This window comes from Thalassophryne amazonica, chromosome 18, assembly GCF_902500255.1.
Source record: "Thalassophryne amazonica chromosome 18, fThaAma1.1, whole genome shotgun sequence".
NCBI lineage: Eukaryota > Metazoa > Chordata > Actinopteri > Batrachoidiformes > Batrachoididae > Thalassophryne > Thalassophryne amazonica.
The window spans coordinates 65588544-65611473 of NC_047120.1; the positions used below are offsets into that span (position 1 = coordinate 65588544).

Consider the following 22930-nt stretch of genomic DNA (forward strand, 5'->3'; position numbering starts at 1 on the left):
CTACTGACTGATGCGTTATGACACCGCACCGAGCCGCTAACCGATTGGATGTTATGACGCCTCACGGAGCGACCGATTGATGCGTTATGACACTGCACCGAACATGTTTTCACTATTATTTGATTTCTTTGTGCAACTGACATTGTTATTCAAGCATTCAAGTGGCGATTCCTGTCGCCACACAACTCCAGCAACCACACACGAGAAAGTTTTTTGACAGTTCTCGTTACTGAAAGAAACCTTGTCTCCCTAACCGGAGTTGTGATGTCATCACGCGTGCTCTTAGGTGCTGTCTAGCGGGATCTTGAAGATTTCTTTCTTTTTTATACAAATGAGAAAATGACATATTTTACAAAAGCATATTTATTTGTAAACATCAACACGTTACATTGATTCACTTCTGCTGGTTTTTACATAGAATGAATGAATCAACCAATCATTATGAGCGGAGGCTTAGTTTACCCATAATCCCTTTGGTGTGTTAATGTTCAAATCTTCAGAATTAGTGCATTATTTTAAAATTAACAGATATGTGTTATATATCACTTTGTACATTTTAAGAGTTTACATTAATGTAGTTATTCTATCCAGAATAATTTTATTCATAAAGCAAAACCATAATTCAAACCTGCTTTCCATTTCAAGACCTCAGCCCCATCGCAGGACCACTGTAACCTGTCAGGGTAAATGATGCTTTTCAACAGCAGAGGACAGAGTGCACAAAGACAGAAGCGTTGGCTCATTGGTTGTTTGGGTTTGTGATCGCCTTTGATTGTATTAGAAGCTTTGGCGGTCTTTCAACTCAAAATCAACTTAGTAGCTGAGAGCATATGGGAGGCAAAATTTAAAGTTATCAGTTATCTGTAGCTTCTGATAAGTTTTTAAACAGTTTATCAGTTTAGCGTTAAAAAAGATAACTTTTCAGTTAGCTGATTACCAATTATCGAAGCTAACTTTTTGCTTTTCTGGCCATTTTTCAGAGAATATAAATGACAACACAAAAACTTTTTTTTCCATTCATGGTTAGTGGTTGCGTGAAGCCATTTATTGTCAAACAACTGTGTTTCCTCTTTTGAACTCAAAAAATACACCTGTTCTCTTGTCATTTTGATTTAAAATGAGGAAACAGTTGTTTCACAATAAATGGCTTCACCCAACCACTAACCGTGAGTGAAAAAAAAAAGTTTTTGTGTTGTCATTCATATTCTCTGAAAAATGGCTGAAAAAGCAAAAATCCTGCCAGGGTATGTAAACGTTTGAGCACAACTGTAGTTTTATGGCTTAAAACATCTTAAATGCAGAGAAAAATTAGAGAAAAAAATCATCCCTGGATAGCTGTCATGGAGGAGGAAAATATCTGTACAGACCAAAATTGTTTAGTTTTTTGCTTTTGTACCAGCCTGTAAACATGTTTTTCTGCTCTAAAGATGGACATTTTAACACTGACTCCTTTGGAAACCTGCTTACTTTTGGAGCCAGCCTCCAGTGGCCAATTAAGGAACTGCAACTTTTTCTAGTTCCAGGTGGGCTTCACTTTTGATACTCTGTGTGCTTCTTACCCTGTGTGCTGCTATACATGCTGCTGTAAGCTCAATTTCCCTGAGGGAGTCTTCCCAAGGGATCAATAAAGTTATATCTAATCCAATCTAATTTGAGACCATCAAATCTTACAACATGGTTCCAAAACTCAACTCAAAAGCATCCGACCACGATTTGAGTAAAGGTCCATTTTTGATGACATTTTAAATATATTTTTTACATACAAGAATACAACAACAACAATAGTAATAGTAATAATAATAATAATAATAATAATAATGTATTTTTAACAACTAAAACATCATTCAGTCACTATCACTGTTGCAATTATGCACTAAGTGGAATTGATGAGACATAAAAAAAATTCCATTTATTTAAAAAAAAAAAAATGAATACAAACATTGAGAGGCAGCTAATATTGGTCTTTTTTTTCTTCAAAGCAGAACTGTTAAAGTGACAACTTCAACCACATAGAGTATATTGACTTTAAAGGTACATTTGCATTCTGATCTGTGAAAGTGTAATAATATCGAGCAAAATACAAGTATTGGATCAGGACTCAGTATCGGCAGACACTAAATATTAAATGACAACCAAAAAAAAGAAAAAAAAAAGAAAAGAAACTAAATCTCACAACCCAAAACAAAAAGAACCAGGACATCCCTGGAGATAAGAGACAAAACATTCAGCAGGTCCAAGCTTTACAAAATCCAAAACTTTGCACAAAGTAGCAGCCAGAGCAGGCTACATCCAAATAATATCAGTAAAATTTCTGAATACCACAAAAATATTAACAGCAAACTCTTTCTGACAGGTAACAAAATATATTATATAAATAAAAAAATAAAAAATAGAAGCACGCCTGTTTGAAAGCAGTCAAACCTGACAAAGTGACAAACTCAGATTATTGGAAAAGAATCATAAAAGAATCAGAACTTTTCCACCAAGAAAAGCAGAAAGTAAAATATTTGATTGAGGTGACAAATGTAGGTGTGTAATGTTATTCTTCATACCACGCTGCACATGGAGCTTCTGACTCACACACACACACACACACACACACACACACACACACACACACACACACACACACACACACACACACACACACACACACACACACACACACACACACACACACACACACACACACATTACACTGACTGATTCCCACGTTTTGTACCCTGGAGGCCTGAAGACATTTTTTTCTGCTGTGCTATCATGGTGTGAATTTATGTAGCAGATAACAAAAAAAAAAAAAAGTTATTTTGAGGCATCATTTCTTAGCTTAAAAGAAATGATTCATTGTTGAAGATCAATGAAAATAAAAATACAAATACATGCTGGTGATTTGTATCGACACACTGATTGATGGTGTACTTTTTTTTTTTTAATTCCCAGCAGTTAATGGTCAAATATAGACATCAGATAACAGCAAGATATTTACAGCTCGGCTACAGATGCGTTTGAGTGTGGAAACATTTCAGTTATTTCTAGCGCTGAACACAAAACCTGCTGGTATCGGTTCCTCGGCAACAGAGAACAAAGATTTTCCTCAATGTTCAAATGAGGAGAGAAGAAATCCATCACGGAGGAGGCAGAAGTGCCAAATTCTTTGTTGACAGCAGCTTCAATAATCTCAACGTGACGCTCTGCGAGACACGCTGCGGTTTGAGGAAAGAACCACAATGCTGTGATTTTGACTGACAGCATTATTGTGTGCAACAGGAAAAAAAAATATATATGTTGAAATCTCCAAAATGCGGACATAAGCAAAAAAAGAAAGATCAGGACAAGATCAGGTTGTGTCACAAGAAGACCAACGTTTTTTAAAGTTGCTTATGGAGCCTCAACAAGCAGAATGTTTTTCTTTCATCCCTCTTTAAGATTGACAGGATGCCCTCCGCTCCTCTCCATAGGGAGGTCCAACTGGGATGAGGCTTTGGAAAACCAGGGACACTCAAGAAGGATTATATTTCCCAACTGGCTTGGGAATGCCTTGGGAGGAAGATGTACAGGATTTCGCTGAGGATAGGGAAATGTGGGTTGAGCTGCTTAGTCTGTTGCCACTGTGACCTGGACCCATATAATGAATGAAAGATCACCAGGATGTTTTCTCTTATATTCTTTAATCTTCTGATGGATGCTGGATGAAAATACATCACACAATGAAGTTTGAGTGATTCTGGCGACCGTCCTGTGGACGCCGGGTCTGCCGCGGATCTGCAATAGGACAATTTAATCTTTCAGTTTAACTCTTTATGAGCAAAAACTCAAATCAGTCCCTCGTTGTAAGTCCATGCGCACAAAAAAAAAACAAATTTACAAATCTGTGCAAAATCATAAAAATCTCTAGTCCATAGTAAAGAGAAGTTATATTTAATGGGTTTAAATCTGCAAAAAATGATCAGTATTGTTCTCTTAGAGTGAGGCACAATTGTAATTTTAGTTTTGCATGGACTGATTTTTTTTTTAAATCCTGGCCTCAGTTGTCATTTTTACAATCTCTGTGTTCTCTAAATAATAATACCACTTACACGTATGGCACGCCGTGGCCTTACATAAGTGGGTTCACAACACACGTACAATCTGCCTGCACATATCATCCCAAGTCACCTGCCCCAAGGCTCAATGGTGCCGATGCTTATAGCGGGATTCCAGAGTGTGGAGCAAACGAGAGTCTACGACTCCCTCTGGATGGGACACGCCCCCATCTCAGGATGCTTTCCCTGCCAGAGCTGTGACCTATTTGCAACTGGACGGACTAGGACAATGCAAATGCTGTGTGTTGTTTAAGGACACAGACAGGTAGCTTCACTGAGGGTCAGTCACCTACAACAATGTAACGTTAATGTTATGGTATATTATGGTCGAGAGAGAGAGAGAGAGAGAGAGAGAGAGAGAGAGCTGTGTCTCCCTCCCTCAATCTCTCAGAGGCAGATGGGCGTAAAAACACAAAAGAACCTACATGGAAAAAAACAAAAACAAATGAAATAAGAGTAAACACTTGTTACATCATATTCAAGAAGACTTGAGGCTGCAATTGCTGCCAATAGTGCATCAACAAAGTATTAAGCAAAGGCTGTGAATACTTGTAAATACATGTACTTTCTTTGTTTTTTTATTTTAACAGATTTGCAAAAAAAAAAAAAAAAAAAAAAAACTTTTTTCATGTTGTCATTATGGGGTGTTGTGAGTACAGTTTTGGGCGAAAAATGAATTTCATTCATTTTGGAATAAGGCTGTAACATAACAAAATGTGGCAAAAATGAAGCACTGTGGATACTTTCCGGATCCACTGTAGCTCCCACTTGAGTTGAACTTCTGGGATGAGCTTTGCCGTAAGGCTTCTGCAACCTTCCTCTATACTGCGCCGTCTTGCAGAGTGATCCTGTGCGAGGGGTTTGCAGGAGGCTACATCGATGTTGAGGGATTTCAGTGAAGCTTTCAAGATACCCTTGAAACGTTTCTTTTGTCCACCTCTCGAGATGTCCACGTGTCCCCTCTGTGCAACTCCTTTATAACATCCCTCTTCATCTTCTTTCACATCTACTTCCTTCTCTTAAATTCAAATGGCATCTTTTTCTTTGTGTTACTTCATCCTGTTTGTTCATGTACATTTGTCTCGTCTTATATTTCCTTCCTTGACAACTTCTTGTTGCCTTCTCCTCTGTAATTCTCCCTCTTTGCTTAGCTGTTCTCCTTTGCTATCAACCTCCATCTTCCCCTTCACCCCCAATCTCTCCTCCCCAATCCATCACTCTCCCTCTCCATCCTTAAAGAACCATTGGCCTCCTAATCACTGTCCTTCCTTATAGGAGCTCATATCTTATTCCATTTCTGTAATTGAAGTCCCCTCCGGGTTCATACTTGACTGACAGATTTCAATTCCACATATGGTAATCAAAGGGGCACCTATGAAATGACTGGAACCCATCCAGAGATATTCAGCACAGCAGCCTGAGATTACAGAAGCTAAACTTTCATTACTGTGAACCAACAGACTCTGAGTTTGTATGTGGAGTGACACAGAATAAATGACTGTAAATAACAGCAGCAGCCAATTACAAAGTCACATGTGAAGACATGAAACAGCACCACTCAGTCACATTCAGATCGAATCATTACGAACATCACTTGCTGTCACTTTCGATAATGAGTCACTTTTTAGTCCAGACAAAACCGTCACCGGAATCCAGATGTAGATTCTGGATTTTCTTGTGCTGAGCTTGATGATTGATCCCTGTTAGCTGTACATCTCACAAAAATGTAAACCCACAAAGGCAAAATTCAAAATTGTACAGTATTGTTTGGCTGCCCTGGATGTCACATTGGATCCAGTACAGAGCCACATTAAATTGTGGCACGTTTTACACTGGATGCTCCTTCTAAAACAGCTAGTCCATGAGCCAAGCAGGTTTAAACAATAACAATTATAGTCCAGCCTCAGTGTGCCGTGTATGACATAAAAATGTATGGTGGCCATCTCATGGTGGCAGCTATACCCAGGTAGGGGGTCAACATTTAAAAATGCTCCAATCATATTGAAAAGCATACCATATTATTTGTCTGTTCATAAAGATACCTAAAAGGTATAGTTTGGACTATCTACGACTGAATGTTTTGGAGTTATGGAGTAAACACAGCAACAATGGTGACAAAGCACAATTTCAGTTTGTACAGGGATCAAATGTTGAAGTTGCTGTAATTTTGGTAAAAAGTGATGCAAATTATTGACTGAGCTAATACGGTTTTAAACTGGATGCTTGGTTATCACGTTATGGGGCAACATAAGTCACAGAATCCAATGGATGTCTATTCAACTCAGTTTATTAATATAGTGTCAAATTACAACACAGGTGAGGTCTAACTTTACCAACCAGCCATCAGACATCGAACTTGTTTGACCATTACTTTCGAGACCAAACATTCAACATGGACCAAACTATTCTGTTTATTTATCCTATTAGTTCAGTCAATAATTTGCATCACATTTTACCAAAATTGGAGCAACTTGTACAAACTGAAACTGACCTTTGTCACCATTTTTACTGTTTTTTAACCCCATAGTTATCGATAGTCCAAAGTATACCTCTTTGGAATCTTTATGATCAGACAAATAATGTGGTTTATGTTTAATTTTTAAATTCTGACCCCTGGGCAGGTGTCCTTTGACTCCTTCCTGTCTATAGCTGCCACCCTGGTATGGCCACCATACATTTTGTGATGACAATTGTGCAGTTGTACAGTGGGCCTCGATCGCAGGTGTCATTTAGTCTCCTTAAGTGGTAGCAATTAGCTCAAAATTAGCTTTTGGCTCATGGACTAAACTGCAGTTCTACGTAGAGAAACAGTTCCCCGTGTTTGCAAGTGCTAAGTCCTAAACAGGACCTCACCACCTTCACTCCTGGAGGTCAGAGAGGATCAGGCGTACTCAGAATTTATGGCTGTGGTCATCAAATCATAATATACTTTCATATTAATTGCTCAAATAAAAACCAAAACATCCGGAGAGATGAGAAGATTAAATGATGTTTTTCAAAAGTCAAGGTCAAACTTGATGAAGCATTCAACCAAATCTGCTCTTAGTATAAATTTTCCCTAACAACTGCCCCCCCCCCCCCCCCCCCAAAAAAGACTAATTAATTTCCTGTGCTATGTTCCCAAAGGTCCTTAACTGTGAGATCTCCAGCTGTGAAGGATATCAACACAGAACATGCATTAAGACGCATATTTGAGTGTTCACTAGAACCTTTGCTTTGGCCTGTAAAAATCGCCCTATGTGCCTTTTCTAACCGTAGCTTGGCTCCTAGTTAATTTGGCATGGCATGCTCAAACCAAAGAAGCAAGACAACCAGCAATGTGCCATCTCCTAATTTCTTTATAACTTTCTTAATTATAGCTTTGGTAAAGCTTAAAAGCCAAATTCTAATCCAATTACATTTCTTCCGCGAATCTGATTGGTTAATCGTGTGACATAATCAGGCGTATAATATTTGTGGAACGGAACAAAATATTAGACCGGTGGCCAAAAGATGTATTTTCCGCGCCCTGACGAGATGTGATTACTGATGAATGTCATTCTTGTCCTCCACGTGAAACAGCGCATGTGCGCGCAACTGCGCATGCGCAGTGTTGTTGGGACCTGGAACTTTTGAGACACAAAATTCGTCAGAACATGGCCTGTGCGCTCTGCTAATTGTTAGCTCAGAGTGAGAGAAAGTCACATGCCGCCGCTGAAATGGGTGAATTTAAGCTACCGTACGAAAGTACTGATGTGGATTCTGATACAGAATTACCGTTTCGCGTTGGATGGATTTTCATATTTGATGGATTACTCCCGCGCCTGACCGCTGTTGCATAGACAGCTCGCTGCTTCACGGTAAGCCTACCCTCGCTGACCTACAGAAAAATAAACCCTGCAAACGATGGAATTGGATTAGAATGGGAATAACGCTGTGGTGTCTGATGTGTCGGATGTTCATACTGTTATATACTGTTGAAAATATCCGTAAAGCCTATTTCCAACCGTATATCCCAGCATGAATGCCCGACACATCATCAGACACAACAGGGTTATTCCCTGTTGTGTCGAGCCACATCCACCACAGTACAGAACCACCCTGGGACATGTACATTGGCAGATCTAGTCCCCGAGCTGCTGACCAAAGGTGTGATTAAAATATGACAAAATATTGTGTATTAAGCCCTACCTAGCTGACCTAATTAAACCTTACGTACCGGCCCGGGCTTTATGTTCTCAGGGTGCAGGACTACTTTGTGTCCCTAGGGTGAATAAGAAGTCTGCAGGTCACAGAGCTTTCTCTTATTGTGCCCCTGTTCTGTGGAATGATCTCCCTACGTCAATAAAACAATCAGATTCTGTGGAGATTTTCAAGTCCAGACTTAAGATGCACTTATTTTCCCTTCATATAGCCGCGTACTGGTACAGTTTTGTTTTATGCTTTTTACTCTTTTAATTCATGCTATTAGTAATTGGATGTGTGCCGCGGCCATCAACTTTACCTAAATTCTGGGTCTTTTAGTGAAGTTTAGGGCTAGTGGCCGGCGATCACCTTAGTATTTCTCTGTTTTTCTTGTTGTTAATGCTGGCAAATTATACAGTATTTTTGTCTTTCTGATGCCTGATTCTGTTTTTTTCTCTCTCTGTTTAAGGTGCAGCTCCATCCAGAGACCTGTGCGCCACTAGCATTTCTTGTATATTTGTCTGTGAATTGTTCTGTAATTTATGTTTGTATCATGGCCCAAACAGAGGGTCACACCTTTGAGTCTGGTCTGCTTGAGGTTTCTTCCTCAGAGGGAGTTTTTCTTACCACTGTTGCTCTGGGAGTTGGTAAGGTTAGACCTTACCTGTGTGAAGCGCTTTGAGGAAACTCTGTTGTGATTTGGCGCTATATAAACGAAAATAAATTGAAAATTAAATTGAAATTGAAATTAAAACTGATGCCTAGAGTCATATTTAGTTTCCCAGGTTGATTCAAAATGCAGGAAAAGGCTATATATTTTTAAATATTCACGGGGGGGGGGGGTCTTTTGCCTCAGAGTGGTGAGATAGCTCCGCCCCTGCTGTATGACAACCACTCCAGCCAGCAGTCCATTGTGGGTAAAACTGGACCATGGTAGTGCAGTTTAGTGGTTTCACTGATGAGGCCCAATTAGATGTGGAACCAAAATCTATACTCACTGTATTAAAAACAAAACAGCACCACCTCTTCACCCCCTCCCCCCCCCCCCTTAATTGCCTCTGCCTGTTTCCCAGAGGTCCTCCAGTCCGACTAATAAGACACACTTCTGTCAATCAATATCCACCTCCACTCCAGACGAGGTCACTATATTGGATTTTAGTGCAGTAAGGGGGGGGGGGGGAGTGTGCTAATAAAGGTCCCAGAGCTAAAACTCGACCCAGAGCAGGACTCTGACTTCTAGAAGCATAAATGACCAATTATAGCCCAACCCGGTGCTCACCTGCTGAGGAAGATGGAACACATCTGCCACAAACCCAGCAGTAATAAGATCGTGTTTCAACCAATAGCCTGCCATTCAAACCTCTGTAATTGGAGATAAATTACTTGCATTTTTTTATCATGTTCTTTTAAATCACGCTGTTTCCGATGTGTATTTTCACACTTATAAGGTGGTGAATACAACCAGCCACAGATGGTTTCTGGGTAAACCAGGTTATAGCACATTGGGTGAATCAATCAAAGTCCAAAGTCAGATCAGAAACAGACCTTTAAAGAACTCTCTGTGTGGAAGACTGATGATGATTGGCCAAACAGCAGCAGCGCAGAATGCAAAAAAAAAAAAGCAAAATTTTATTTTATTTTTTTAATATATCAAATGCAGCCCTGCTAAAAAAAAAAAAAAAAAAAAATCTCCATTGCTTTTCAATTTCAATTTTTTGCGGTGAAGAAGCGTTTAACATATGAAAAATCACATTTTTGCATCAATTTCTACCAAAATTGGGACAACTTTCAATTTTGACCCCTGTACAAACTGCAGTACACTCACTGGCCACTTTTCACTCAATTGCTTGTTAACACAAATAGCTAATCAGTCAATCACATGGCAGCAACTCAATGCTTTTGGGCATCTAGACGTGGTGAAGACGACTTGCTGAAGTTAAAACAGAGCATCAGAATGGGGAAGAAAGGGGCTTTAAGTGACTTTGAACATGGCACGGTTGTTAGTGCCAGTTGAGCTTGTCTGAGTATTTCGGAAACTGCTGATCTACTGGGATTTTCATGCACAACCATCTCTAGGGTTTACAGACAATGGTCCAAAAATGAGAAGATATCCAGTGAGCGGCAGTTGTGGGAACAAAACTGCCTTGTTGATGTCAGAGGAAAACGGGCAGACCGGTTGAATGGGTGACTGCATGATGGGATCAGGTCAATATGGACCAACATCTCTATGATGGGATCAGGTCAATATGGACCAACATCTCTGAGGAACGTTTCCAACGTCTTGTTGAATCTATGCCACAAAGAATTAAGGCAGTTCTGAAGGCAAAAAGGGGTCCAACCCAGTACTAGCAAGGTGTACCTAATAAAGTGGCCAGTGATTGTAGACCTTTGTCACCATGTTCTCAGTTTTTACCCCATAACTCCAGAACATTCAGTCATAGATCATCCAAACTATACCTTTTTTGGAGTCTTTATCATCAGACAAATAATGTGGTCTACATTTCAATATGATTGGGGAATTTTTAAATTTTGACCACTGTGTAATTCTTCATGGAAACTGGCTTTAGCTGCCAGCCTGTGACAGCCACTATACATTTTCCAGTTCCTATAGATAGGTGACCTTATCAAATGTTGGGAGACTTTAAGGGTGTTGACTGATTTTTTTTATTTTTTGGGGGGGGTCCTGATGCACCACGGTTCGGGTCTCTGTGGGGCGCTGGCCTTTTGCTGGTGTGCAGCGCTCACACTGTGTGACTGCAGCGTTTTCTATTTCCACTCACGTCTGCCACTGATCGTGTGCACCACTGAGCCAACGGGTTCTAGATTGATTCACCTGTCGCCTGAGCAAGTTTGATCTCCAGGGGCGGTCTAGTGGCGACTCAGGGAGTGCCGCTCTCCTTCTGGCCCCTCCTCAGTTACATCCACCCCACAATTCATTCACACGTCCACTTGTAAGATAAACTAGATTTATAGTTACAGCCGCAAAGCAAATTCTTAGTTTTATCTTCAAGGGTGTGCAGGCAAAGAGTAATGACTCGCTTGTGGATGTAAATCAGATGACAAAAAGGTCACATTTCTCAGTGACAGGACTGTAGCGTGGCGACAGCGACTGACAGAGGGCAGAATAACGGAGAGTTTTAAACCCAACGGCTCCAAGTAACTCGCTTGATGCATCTGACGGCATTAAAATGATCCAATGTGCGTCTAAGTCCTCATTATGTAAATGTGATCTGTACAGTTGATTAAATTGGGCAGGAGTGAAACCTTGGAGCTGGCCAGACGCCTTTTGTATCATATTGAAACAAAGATTTAAAATTACAACTGCTTTTTACCCGATGGCCATCAAAATATGGCCATCGGGTTTGTGAAGGCTTTGCATCCGTCCATCTGTCCATCTGTCTGTGCTCAGCATAAGTCCAGTTCTATTACTGCCAGAGTCTTCAAATTCACAGGGGACATGGACCTATTTTAAGAGGTTAAAAAGTCGCATTCTCTTTGATATTTTTATGCTATGAATCATGCAAATCTGTTTTTGTTTGTTTTTTTGAGGGGTGAGGTGAGAGCCAATCAGAGTAAAGTGGCACCATGACATCATTGGCTGGTCTCTGTGGCGCTCCAAAAAAAAAAAAAACTTAATTTATGTGTAAATATAACATGTTTCTCATATATTATGCAAAAGCTAGCGAGAAATAAACACTTCTAAAACTGAAAATGCTGTTTTAGGAATGTGATACTTCTGGATTGATTTCCAACATTTCGTGGACGTTAGCATGGTGATGTCACCGGCTGGTCTAGCTATAGCTGCAAACTCCATTTCATTGGTGTGTAAATATAACATCTGGCTCATATATTATGTAAAAGCTACTGAGAAATAAACACTTCTAAAACTGAAAATGCCGTTTTTGTAACCTAATAACACCTCTGGAGTGATTTCCATCATCTCGTGGACGTCAGCGTGCATGCCAACTTCCGCTCTTGTCAAAAGCTCATGTATGCACACATGCACGCCCTCCTGCAGACACAGTTACAATGTAAATAAAATATTATTTATGATTGAGTGATTGAGCTTATTCTGCAACCTCAATATAAACATACACAGGTGAATATATCAATGATACACTGATAACACAATAAAGCATAACTTAGCATAGCTTATTTCCATTGTGCTCCTTGTGAATTATCACGTGACAACATAGAAGGGCTTGATTGAACATGTACAATTTAAACAATAGGATGTTAATAATTATATATATATTTAACAGTGTCTTCCTGTGGACGCTGCCATGTTTACTGTGTTGTCAATGTGAAATTAATCATGTGAAACATGATCAGATTATGTTAACCTGCTAACGACAAATTCAAAGGCTAATTTTTGGACAGGCTACATGCTAACTGTACGAGGAGATTTTAAAAATCTAAATGACTAATTGTTCTTTAATAAAATAATTACTATTTGGTGAACTCTGATGCACCAGATGAATAATTAAAAAAATTGTTTTGGTTATGTAATATCCCATAAACATATCTGCTACCTGCTGGATGGTTACTGGACAGATGGATTAGGAACAGGTGTGACTGTTAGTGAGCGAGACAGACTTTTTCCTGCATAAAAATAACCTGATTGTTTCACAGACTCAAATATCACTGTGATAACATCACATGACCCACACCATGACCATTTTCATGTACGAGGTCTGTCCATAAAGTATAGGTCCTTTTTATTTTTTTCAAAAACTATATGGATTTCATTCATATGTTTTTATGTCAGACATGCTTGAACCCTCAAAAGCCGCCTGGATTTTACAAATGGTTATCAACACGGAGGTGTTTTTCCTGTGCCGCCGCACCGCGCCGGCTGCGTCCCGACGCACGGACCCGTCCGCACGTCTTTCATTAAAAAAATCTCCTTTAACAGTGGAATATCCGGATAAAATGCTGAAACCGACTTCTTCTGAAACTTCTCTGTTCTCTCACGACGTCCTGGATCAATAGAGCCTGAAATGTGGAGGTTTTCAGCTTGAAACAGGCTGATGATGGCGCCTGAGAGCGCTGCGCGACGTCTCGCACTGTGGGAAGTCCATAAAGCGACAGTATCACCTCAAAATCTCTCATCAGCCGTTAAAAGTTTCACTGAAAACCAGCTTAATTTTTCAAACCATGTCCACTTCGATGTGTCTCACAGGTTTAGAAAAAATTTTGATCAAACAAAGCGCCAGTCTCTCAGCAACTTCTCAGACAAAGGAATTCCGACGAGGGGCTGGACGACTCCTCCCACAAGGAGTGCTCACAGGCGAATGACGTCACCGACAGGCGTGGAAAAACTCACGCATGCGCACGAGGGTTCAAGCATGTCTGACGTAAAAACATATGAATGAAATCCATATAGTTTTTGAAAAAAATAAAAAGGGACCTATACTTTAGGGACGACCTCGTATGTCTACAAGCTCGTTTGATCTTGTCCTGGAATAGTCTCCCCTTTGATATTAGATCATCACTGTCCCTAGAGACGTTTAAAGCCTCTTTAAAAACCTATTTCTTTTCTCTGGCGTTTCCTAAATGAGCGATTACATCTCTGTTTCACCTTAGTATTCCTTCTGTTTTTCCTGTTGCTTAATGCTGACAAATTTTACGTTATTTGTAGTCTTTCGGTGGCGTGGCCCAAGCAGAGGGTCACCCCTTTGAGTCTGGTCTGCTTGAGGTTTCGTCCTCATTATCTTTGGAGGGAGTTTTTCCTTACCACTGTTGCCTGTGTGCTTGCTCTAGGGGTTGGTAAGGTTAGACCTGAGGCAGCGTTTGGTGCTATGTAAATAAAATTTAATCAAATTAAATTATTTCCTACTACTTTTTACTTTGTAGTTTATCTGTTTTATTGCCTGTTGTAATTTTGATATTTTTAATTCATTTATTTATGATTCTGGGCAATTTGTGCCAATTTTTTAATTATGTACAGTACTTTGGTGACTGTGTTGTTTTAAACGTGCTTTAGAAATAAAGGTCGATTTGAGTTGAGCTGAGTTGAAAGACCCGGGAAGTAGTTCTTTGGTTGTCAGGCTCCAACTACCTCACGAGATAGTGTAGTCTAGGCCGGCTGCAAGCTATGGAGGTAGAAGATCATCTGGGTACCTTTTGACTTCTTGCTTCTAAACACCTACTGAGTATATGAACACCCTACGGATTGTGATGTACTTGTTTCTGCCTACTATGAGTATCTGGATGTAGTTTGTGTGCTTCAGTCAAGTTAAAGGGTCACGAGTATCAAGACAGTCTGAGATTGAGCGTCGGTGTGTCAACGTTCACTAACGTTAAAGTGTTGATGTGTGTAAATACTACAATTATTGAAATTAACTCCAAAACACTTTAAAAATTTATTTAATTTCTCTTTTCATATGTTCATTCATAAGATGGAGCTCAGTTCCATCATGTAGATGGAACTGAGCTCCATCTGGATGGCTGATTAAGATGGAAACTGAATCAGGTCCGATCCAAATTTCATTACAAGGCAGTTGAACCTGTGAAGACGTTTACTTGTAATTACATTATTTTCACGGCGGATGATCGTCTTCGTTGTTTGTTATCACGTTTTTTTTTTGTTGTTTTGTTTAACTGCATTGGAAGGTTTTTTTTCCCCCCAGATTATAAGAGAGGAAACGAGATAATTCTTGTTTTTGCTTATGATTAATTCCTCCACAACTGCCTCATTATGTAGTTTACAGGCGTTCTGACCCGCGGTTTCCTGATGAGTGAGGTGAGGACCGGGCTGAACAATAAAATTAAATGTTATGGGTTTGTTCGGGCAGTAAGGCGTTTAATCAAACGCCTGCCTTTGTGTTTGTGTGCAGATCTCAGTTTGAATTCTTCAGCTGATCAGCAAGCAGGCAGCAGCTGAAAATCCAATTTTATGACTCACTCTAAATAACAGTTATTTTCTTTCTGCAGCAAAACAGATGAAATGAGGACACTGTTTCTCACATCTGACAGTCGAAGAAGAGGAAAACAGATTAAGGAGCAAATACAGATTTCAGCATTTATCCTAAGCTTGCGGTTGTGCATTTTTTTTGTCATTAATAACATTAACTTTGTCTTTTGTACTCAGCTTGCCAAGTACAACGGAGAACTTTACAACAAACGGCGTCTGATGGTGGAGCTGCCAACCAAAGGTGGCCTTCCTCTCCAGCCGATGGGCAACTCCAGACCCTCCATGGGCACCATGTCTTCAGTTACACCCTCCAATGACCACCAATCCTATGGTTTCTAACGCTTTGAACCCACCCTGACACAGATGACCCCCATGACCTCTATGACACCTATGACCACCCTGACGCCCATAACCCCTATGAACTCTCTGGGTCCACTGACTCCAGAGCCGGTGGCCACATATGTCACTGAAATGCCCACCATCTCTGTTTCCACTCTACCGACAGAGCGGCACATGGCCGGCGTTGCGGCGGGACTCAAGCCAAATGGGCAGAAACCTCAAAAGCAGCCACGGCCATGCTGCCCACAGCACTCACAACACTCACAGCACCCACAGTGCTCTCAGTCATGCTCACAGCTACAGTAGCAAGGTACCAGGACTGGGGGCCACTTCCATGGTACACATGACAGGGACCATGCCAGGTGGCTCGTCTCTGGGCGTGTCCAGAGCTGCTGAGGTCACCATTGGCTCCAGCTCAGCCACAATGGGCCGCCAACTGGCGTACAGTTCAAACACCATGGGAGCTGGGCATGGGATGGCCTGGGCTTGAAGGGCTGGGATGGGACTGAAACAGTCGGGCGCAGGAAGAGCTACGGGCACAAGAGGCCTCAGTGTACCATACTGGATCAGAACCAGCTTCACAGCACCAGACTCCACAGCCACAGCAGCACTTCCTACCCACACAGCCCTACTTTGTGACCAACAGCAAGACAGAGGTGACTGTGTGAGCGAGGCTGAGAGCGGGAAGGATGCATGTGGAATGGTGCCGGGCTGGATTCACCAATTCCAGGGTGGTTGGGGTGCAGTTAGGTATGTGTGTTTCTGTAAAGAAATAAAGGCTTGTCTGTGCTGGTGACCAATTGTCTCGAATGGACAAGGACACGGGCTAGTCCTCACTTCACCATTCAAATCACTTCTTAGTCAGGTACGAGGACGGCGACTGTAACCACTGCGACAAAGAGCCTATAGAGTGGGAACGCCTGGCATATCGGAGCGCCGTCACACATCTGATCCAAAAGGGAAACTGCCAATGACTCCAAATGTGATGCGCAATATAAGGGATCAAGTGTAATGCTCTGATGCATCGAGGCAGAAGAGAACTACAGCAGGATTTACCCACAGGAGCTGCGACTCTCGCTCCACGGGTTCTGCTTATCTGCTCAACAAAGCGTTGAATGGCTCAGAAGAAATTAAACTCCCTTATAATTTACTCCAAATCCGGCGAGGGCTTGAAACAGACACGTGACAAGGGCATTGGGCTTTGGACCACAGACATGCAGGGCTTTGTACTGTGACGATTCACAAGACGCTCCACAGCTGAAGGTTGTGCTTTTCCGGAAGGCTCGAGCTCAGCGAACGGAGCCTGTGGCACAGGAATTGTTCTGTTCTGATTTTGTCTGCTCGGTGACGGCAGCCCCAGAGGGGCGGTGAGGAGGCAAGAAAGCAACATCTGGGTGATCCTGCAGTAAGCCGAGGCTCCTCGGAGCAGATTTACTGTGGGCGCAGACGCATCCATATAAACGCACACGTTCACCAACATGCACTTGCAAACACGCTTTCCCATCACGTATGTGCAGAAACATACAAAAACAGATACTGGATGTGAGGTTTTAGAGTTGATTTTGGGTTTAGGGCTTTGAAGGGCATTCGTCACAATGAAGGAAAATAATTTATAAACCATTATTAAAAAGAAATTTACCGCACGGCCGCAACAGCAGGGCGACGGCCGTGTCAGGCCCCGGGCCACCATGCGTGAGTTTGTCAAATGCATTTAAACTTTAAACATTTTTAGGGCGGGATTCAATAGATGTCACTGACAGATTCAACATAGAACTGTCAAGAAAAACATGCCAACATTGATAAGAAGAGTGATACGACTCTCATCCCTACAAATTTCAGGAATGGGAAAATAACCAGAATAATGCATTTCGTGTTACACTGTCACAATTGTTTCAAGCGCATAAAAAAAAAAAAGAAGCTGACAGTACATGAAGGTAAAATAGTTATAAGAAGCCTTTTTTCTTTTTACCGTCAAATGGATTTTCACCGTTTCAAATCAAAAAAACGAACACTCTGGAAAGCATTGATGGCACCGTGACATCATTAAATACCAGGAATCGGGGATACATTTCTGCCTTTATGATCAAAATAAATTCCTGAACATTTTTTTCAGTTACAACAGCAATGTGGAACACAAATTAAATTTGACTCTTGTTTTGACGGCGAGACACTCAAAGTGGAAGTTGCCAAAATTACTTTTCTTCGATAACATCCATTAAAAACTTTTTATTTAAAGTTAAAGGAAGATTAAACTTAAAAAAAAAAAAAAAAAAGTTGGTTCTACTTATTTTGTTTCAACAAATGTTTGAGTTAAATTAACTTATCCAGTTTTCAAAGTCTATGGGGCATAAAACTCCAATTTGTGGTGGTGGGGGGGGCTGTTTTACATTTGAACAAGATCAAAATAAATTATTCAACCCGAGACAATCTGAGAATGGAGTCTGATGCTTTTGTGCAAATGAAATCATTATTTGTGTGCAGCAGAAATAAATCAGGTCATGGGCAGCTCAGAAAGTGTCCCAGCCTCCAGAATACTGACAGGACATTTGTGATGGGTGTTTACCGTTACTAATGTGGGAGGAAGATGCACAGATGGCAGTCTGGTGTAGATCAGACACATGTTTTTACTGCCAGACAGACTGAAAGAGCATCCAGGCTGCACAAACATCTGAAAGCAAACGGAGTCTCAAATCATCCTCATTAGGAGGTATCACACAGCGACGCCTCGTCAGCAACTGCAGAGCAAGTACAGCGGCACAGAGGACCTTCTTCACTAGAGATTGGAGGAGTTCAACGTAAAGATGAAGGTGATTATTAGGGTTAAGTGCTAGTTAATGTTAGGCTAAGCGTTAAATTTAGCTTCTTTATGTAGCAGTGATGTCTTCACGTTCACAAGTCAAAACTGACTCCAGCGCTGAACTGCCCATTTGTGTGGCAACAATGATGCATTCAAATTCATGGCTAGTGCTTAGACAATTAGACATTGTGGCTACGAGTACCTACTGGTTGGTAGTAGGTACTTTGCCAGCAGTGGTGGACACAGTTCTGATAATCCGGTAACCGATAATTATCGAAGATAATGTTTTCATTATCGGCTTATCTTTTCATATAACTCTGAAAACCATTATCGGACAAATTATCTTCTGATAAATTTTTGTGCAATAATTTTTAGACTGTTAAGGTGGTAAACAAAGCTGAACAGCTACAAACACAACATTTAAAATTCAGTTGAGCACTAACCTGTTAAATGTTTTGTAGCAGATGTGTAGTAGTTCTACCCTCTGCAAACAGAGGAGAGCTGCTTGTAGAAGAAACCGCTCTATCCTCTGCAGACAAAGAACTGGTCACCTAAAAAAAAACACTCATTTCTTTTAACGCACTACTGATACGTGGGAAATATCACCCAAGTCATCCAGAGGCATACATTTTTAACTTATGGTTCAAATTTTAACCAAACTAATTTTGGACAAGTTATTTAAATTAATGTCACGTCTGAAGTTTTATAAAGTGAAAATATCAGATATATATTTTAGTTTTAAAGTAATGTGCTAATTTTTAAGGTTTTAGTGTGGACATGCTGTGTCCAGGTGCATTATGGGAAGGATAGGGTAATCTCAGTACGTTCACGACATGAGAAATGCATTTGAGACACTCTGATCAGGCTCTACGGAAAACAGCATTAAACTCTAGTGCCTAAAACTCTCATGAATATATTCTCTGGGTTTATAGACATTGTTATTGTGTTTGAGTTTATTAAATTCCACGCATCTTAAATGTAGCAGACACACGGATTATCTGGAATTTTGTTTTGGCAAGTTTTCGTGGTCTCTACTGCCATCTACTGGCCAGTAGTGTTCATGGCAGTATTGGCCCTGAAGCTGGGCTGATATTTTCAATCACTGTACTTGGTTCAAGCTCAAACTGTACCATAGAACCGCACAGTGTAAAAGTTCAGAGCGCACAATTTATGTTCTCACACACATTGTATGCTCAAAAACCACATGTCGGACTCATGTTTCCAGAAGCAAAACAAACAGAAGCTTTTTTCCAAACTTAATTTACAAAAACTCTCGATGGGAGACATCAAAGTTTTAAAAGAAAACAAAACAAAAAACACTACAAGACAGGTCTGCGGTGTTTGCACAGGCACAGTGCGAGAGGTTGGATGCTTGTCGCGCTTCAGCAGCAGAATACCCTCACAACGGCCGACCAGAATATCAAACAGATTTGATTTTCATCTGACCATACGATCGCCGATCAAGAGGTGGTCATGAGTTGTTAAACACAGCTCGTTACTCCATGTATACTAAATGATGCAGGACACGCGATTAACCTGAAACTCGGTGCAATCCAAAAAATTCTCGCACAAATGAAAAATCAGCTGAAAAAGGGCCAAAACTCGCACTGGCACCAGTAGATCATGGCAGTGTTCTATTTATTTTGACACCGGTTATATCAGACGGTTATCTAATTACAACTTGGCTTTTTTTTGTTGTTGTTGTTGTTGAAAATGCTTTTTTTTTTTTTTTTTTTTTTTACAAAAAAATTGCATATTTTACAAAAGCACATTTATCTATAAACACCAACACACGACACACCTCACATTAATGTGTTGGTTTACATAGAATTAATGAGTCAACCAATCACTGTTAGTGGAGGCACATTGTACCCAGAATGCCATTTGTCTGTGTTTGTTATAAAACTTCATAATTAGTGCATTATTCAACATTAAGATATATATCTTAATGTTGCACAAATGACAGAATTGACATTAATGGAGTTATTCTATCCGTATTCATTTTATTTACACCAAACCATAAGTCAGCATTGCTTTATTTTCCAAGACCTCCGCCTGAGGGCAGCATTGTGATTGAGAAGAGAGTTGAGCTTTGTGGCTTCTCTCAGCTGCGTTTGTGCTGGATGCCATGTAGTAAACTAGAGATTCTAACAGGGGGCAGAACGCTCAAAGACAGAAGTGCTGACTCATTATTTGGGTTTGTTGTCACCTTTGATGCTTCCAGAAGCGATCGTGGTGTTAAAACTCAAAATAAGCTTGTTAGTAGCTGCAAGTGTACCGGAGACAATACTGGAATTTATCGGTTATCGGTTATCTGTAACTTCCGATACATTTTTGGGTGGTTTATCGTTTTAACTTTATCAAAGATAACTTTTCAGTTATCTGATTATCTGTTATCGTAGTTAATTTTTTGGTTATCTGTGCCCACCACTGTTTGCCAGCAATGAGGCATGAAAGAGTTTGAGGTATTAAGTTCTTTGGGCCCATTCATACCATGACGTGAAGTGGTTGACGTAACAGATTCTCAAAAATCTCTATGAAACGCTGAACAAGGCTTCTTGCTACAAGGGTCCAAATTTCCTGTCTTCAATGCAGGCTGACACAGCTCAGCAGAGGGTGACGTTGTACTGGTGGAGGTCTATGTTTGGCGATAGACCCATGACGCACTATAGGATGTAGTTCAACCTTCGCTGTGGGAGAGCGGGCGAATTGGTAGCGCATTCTGAGGATTAGCCGATATAAACTCAATCCAACTCTGCAATTGTGTCACTTGTTACTGGTTTATCGTGGAGGCAGGTTCTACATATTCCTTCAAACTTGCTCATATTTCTACATATTTCTTCATGCCCAAGGGATCCAGAGTTGGTGGAGTGACCAGTCAAGCTGTAGCTCTACGATGTAGTGGTAACAGAGCTCAACTTTTTCCAGCGTTCTGAGGTGAACATTGACTTTTTTAAGCATTTTAAAAATTTTTCCAGGACCACAACTAACATCAGCGTTGCCCGACCGACGTCGACTTGAGGGCTATTCCATGGAACATGTCCTTCCCGTTTAATCCCAAATAGCAAATGTTTTGAAGCATCATAGTAACTTCTTGATCCATCTTTGTCCATCTTGAACAGACTTGGTATACGTAGTAGTTGCGGCCATCAGCGGTACCAGTTTTGAAATCGGGGTCAAATTGTCTAACTGTTCAAAAATATTATCCCGACTTGCAAAATTTGTGTCATTATGCAGTCATTTCTGTGTGTTCATAGTCTTAGCAGCTCTATTCATGTTTGAATTTCTTTAAACGGGGTATTTTTCATGACTACAGCTTGAAATATATTTGATTGTGCTCTATCGGGGTAAAAATTTGAAGCCGAAGCAGCGTTTAATTACGGATTTGTTCAAAGTTAAACAGCTCGATCACCTCTGGCTGAAGGCACAACTCCTTAGTTTTTGTTTTAGGGCAGGTTGCCAGGTCTGCACTTTATAAGGGAGCCTGTTAGGAGGCAAGCCGGGTTCAAACCATCTCTGCATTTTTTTTTTGGCAAATAGTCGATCGTAGCAGAACGGTGCTCTGTGGAATAGGGCCGTTAGCTCGTGTGGACTCTGGTGGACCTCAGCCCTGGTCGTCATTCATCAGCATCAGCAAACGCAGGGCTAATCGTCAGAATGTGAATGGGCCATTAGGCCCACTAAGTATGCACTTAAAATTGTGTTTTTCACTCAAAGGATCACTTAACCAATAAAAAAGTCTCCCCGCCCACCTAATTCCACAAATATCCAAAAACAATAATCATCTACATATGAAAATAATACATATATGCACCTGTCTATTAGATGTTAGAGTTGTTTTTAATCCCTTTGACTTTTCAGTGAGAATATATTCATTTAAAATGTGATATTTTCACCAATATTTTTCCGTATCACCTGTGGTCCGCGGACCACTCTTTGATAAAGTTTGACTTAAAGCACGAGATGTTATGGCAGGAGGCAAATAGCAGCATAGATACAGGACTCCCGTGTCCCTGCTCACTTCACGCCACGCGTGGGTTTGTGTGAAATGGGAGGAGCAAGATGATGCATGATTTAAGAAATCATCGCTGCACATCCACAACACACTCACTCACACAAAACACCCGAGCCCATCTTACAGGGTGAGCTGTGCTTTCTGGCCACAGAGTGCTTTCTTTCTGCTCCCACAATGCCGAGCGGCAGCACTGAGACACAGAGCTGTTCCAGCGCCTGATGTACGTGAAAGACTGTGAAACTCCAGACCATGGCCCTTTGTAGCGACAACTGCTTTATATATATATATATATATATATATATATATATATATATATATATATATATATATATATATATGTATACCATTTATCTTTTTGTATCTTTTCATCTTCCTTTTCATCCTATCTGCTATTTTCTGCCTTCATCTCTGATTGGATAATCTGCAGTTGTGGCATATGGAAGAGAAGCAAACCCAGGGATGTGATGAATCTTTTCTGATATTTATCATGAAGACAGTGAAGAAAAGAAAAAAAAAAACACCCTCCACCTTGACAGATGTGATCGCTTTTATTGTTCCAGCAGGAAATAGAAGTGATTCATACTAAAGATTGCAGCTTTCAAACACTGAACTCTCTA

The 22930-nt window shown here is 40.7% G+C and overlaps 1 protein-coding gene and 1 long non-coding RNA gene across 2 annotated transcripts in view; one reads left to right on the plus strand and one right to left on the minus strand.

Annotated features, from left to right (window-relative positions):
- shisa9a (shisa family member 9a) overlaps positions 1-17799 on the plus strand; it is a 117354-nt gene extending 99555 nt beyond the window's left edge. Inside the window, 6 exon segments of the mRNA XM_034193537.1 lie at positions 15340-15468; positions 15470-15506; positions 15509-15720; positions 15722-15974; positions 15977-16102; positions 16105-17799. Coding sequence (XP_034049428.1) covers positions 15340-15468; positions 15470-15506; positions 15509-15720; positions 15722-15974; positions 15977-16102; positions 16105-16169 — 822 coding nt within the window. The 3' untranslated portion in view covers positions 16170-17799.
- LOC117530663 lies at positions 16557-22538 on the minus strand. The gene is made up of 2 exons (XR_004566416.1): positions 20730-22538; positions 16557-18520 (listed from the first exon to the last, which is right to left on the minus strand). It is a non-coding gene; the product is annotated as an uncharacterized LOC117530663 (long non-coding RNA).
- Positions 22539-22930: the final 392 nt, after the last annotated feature.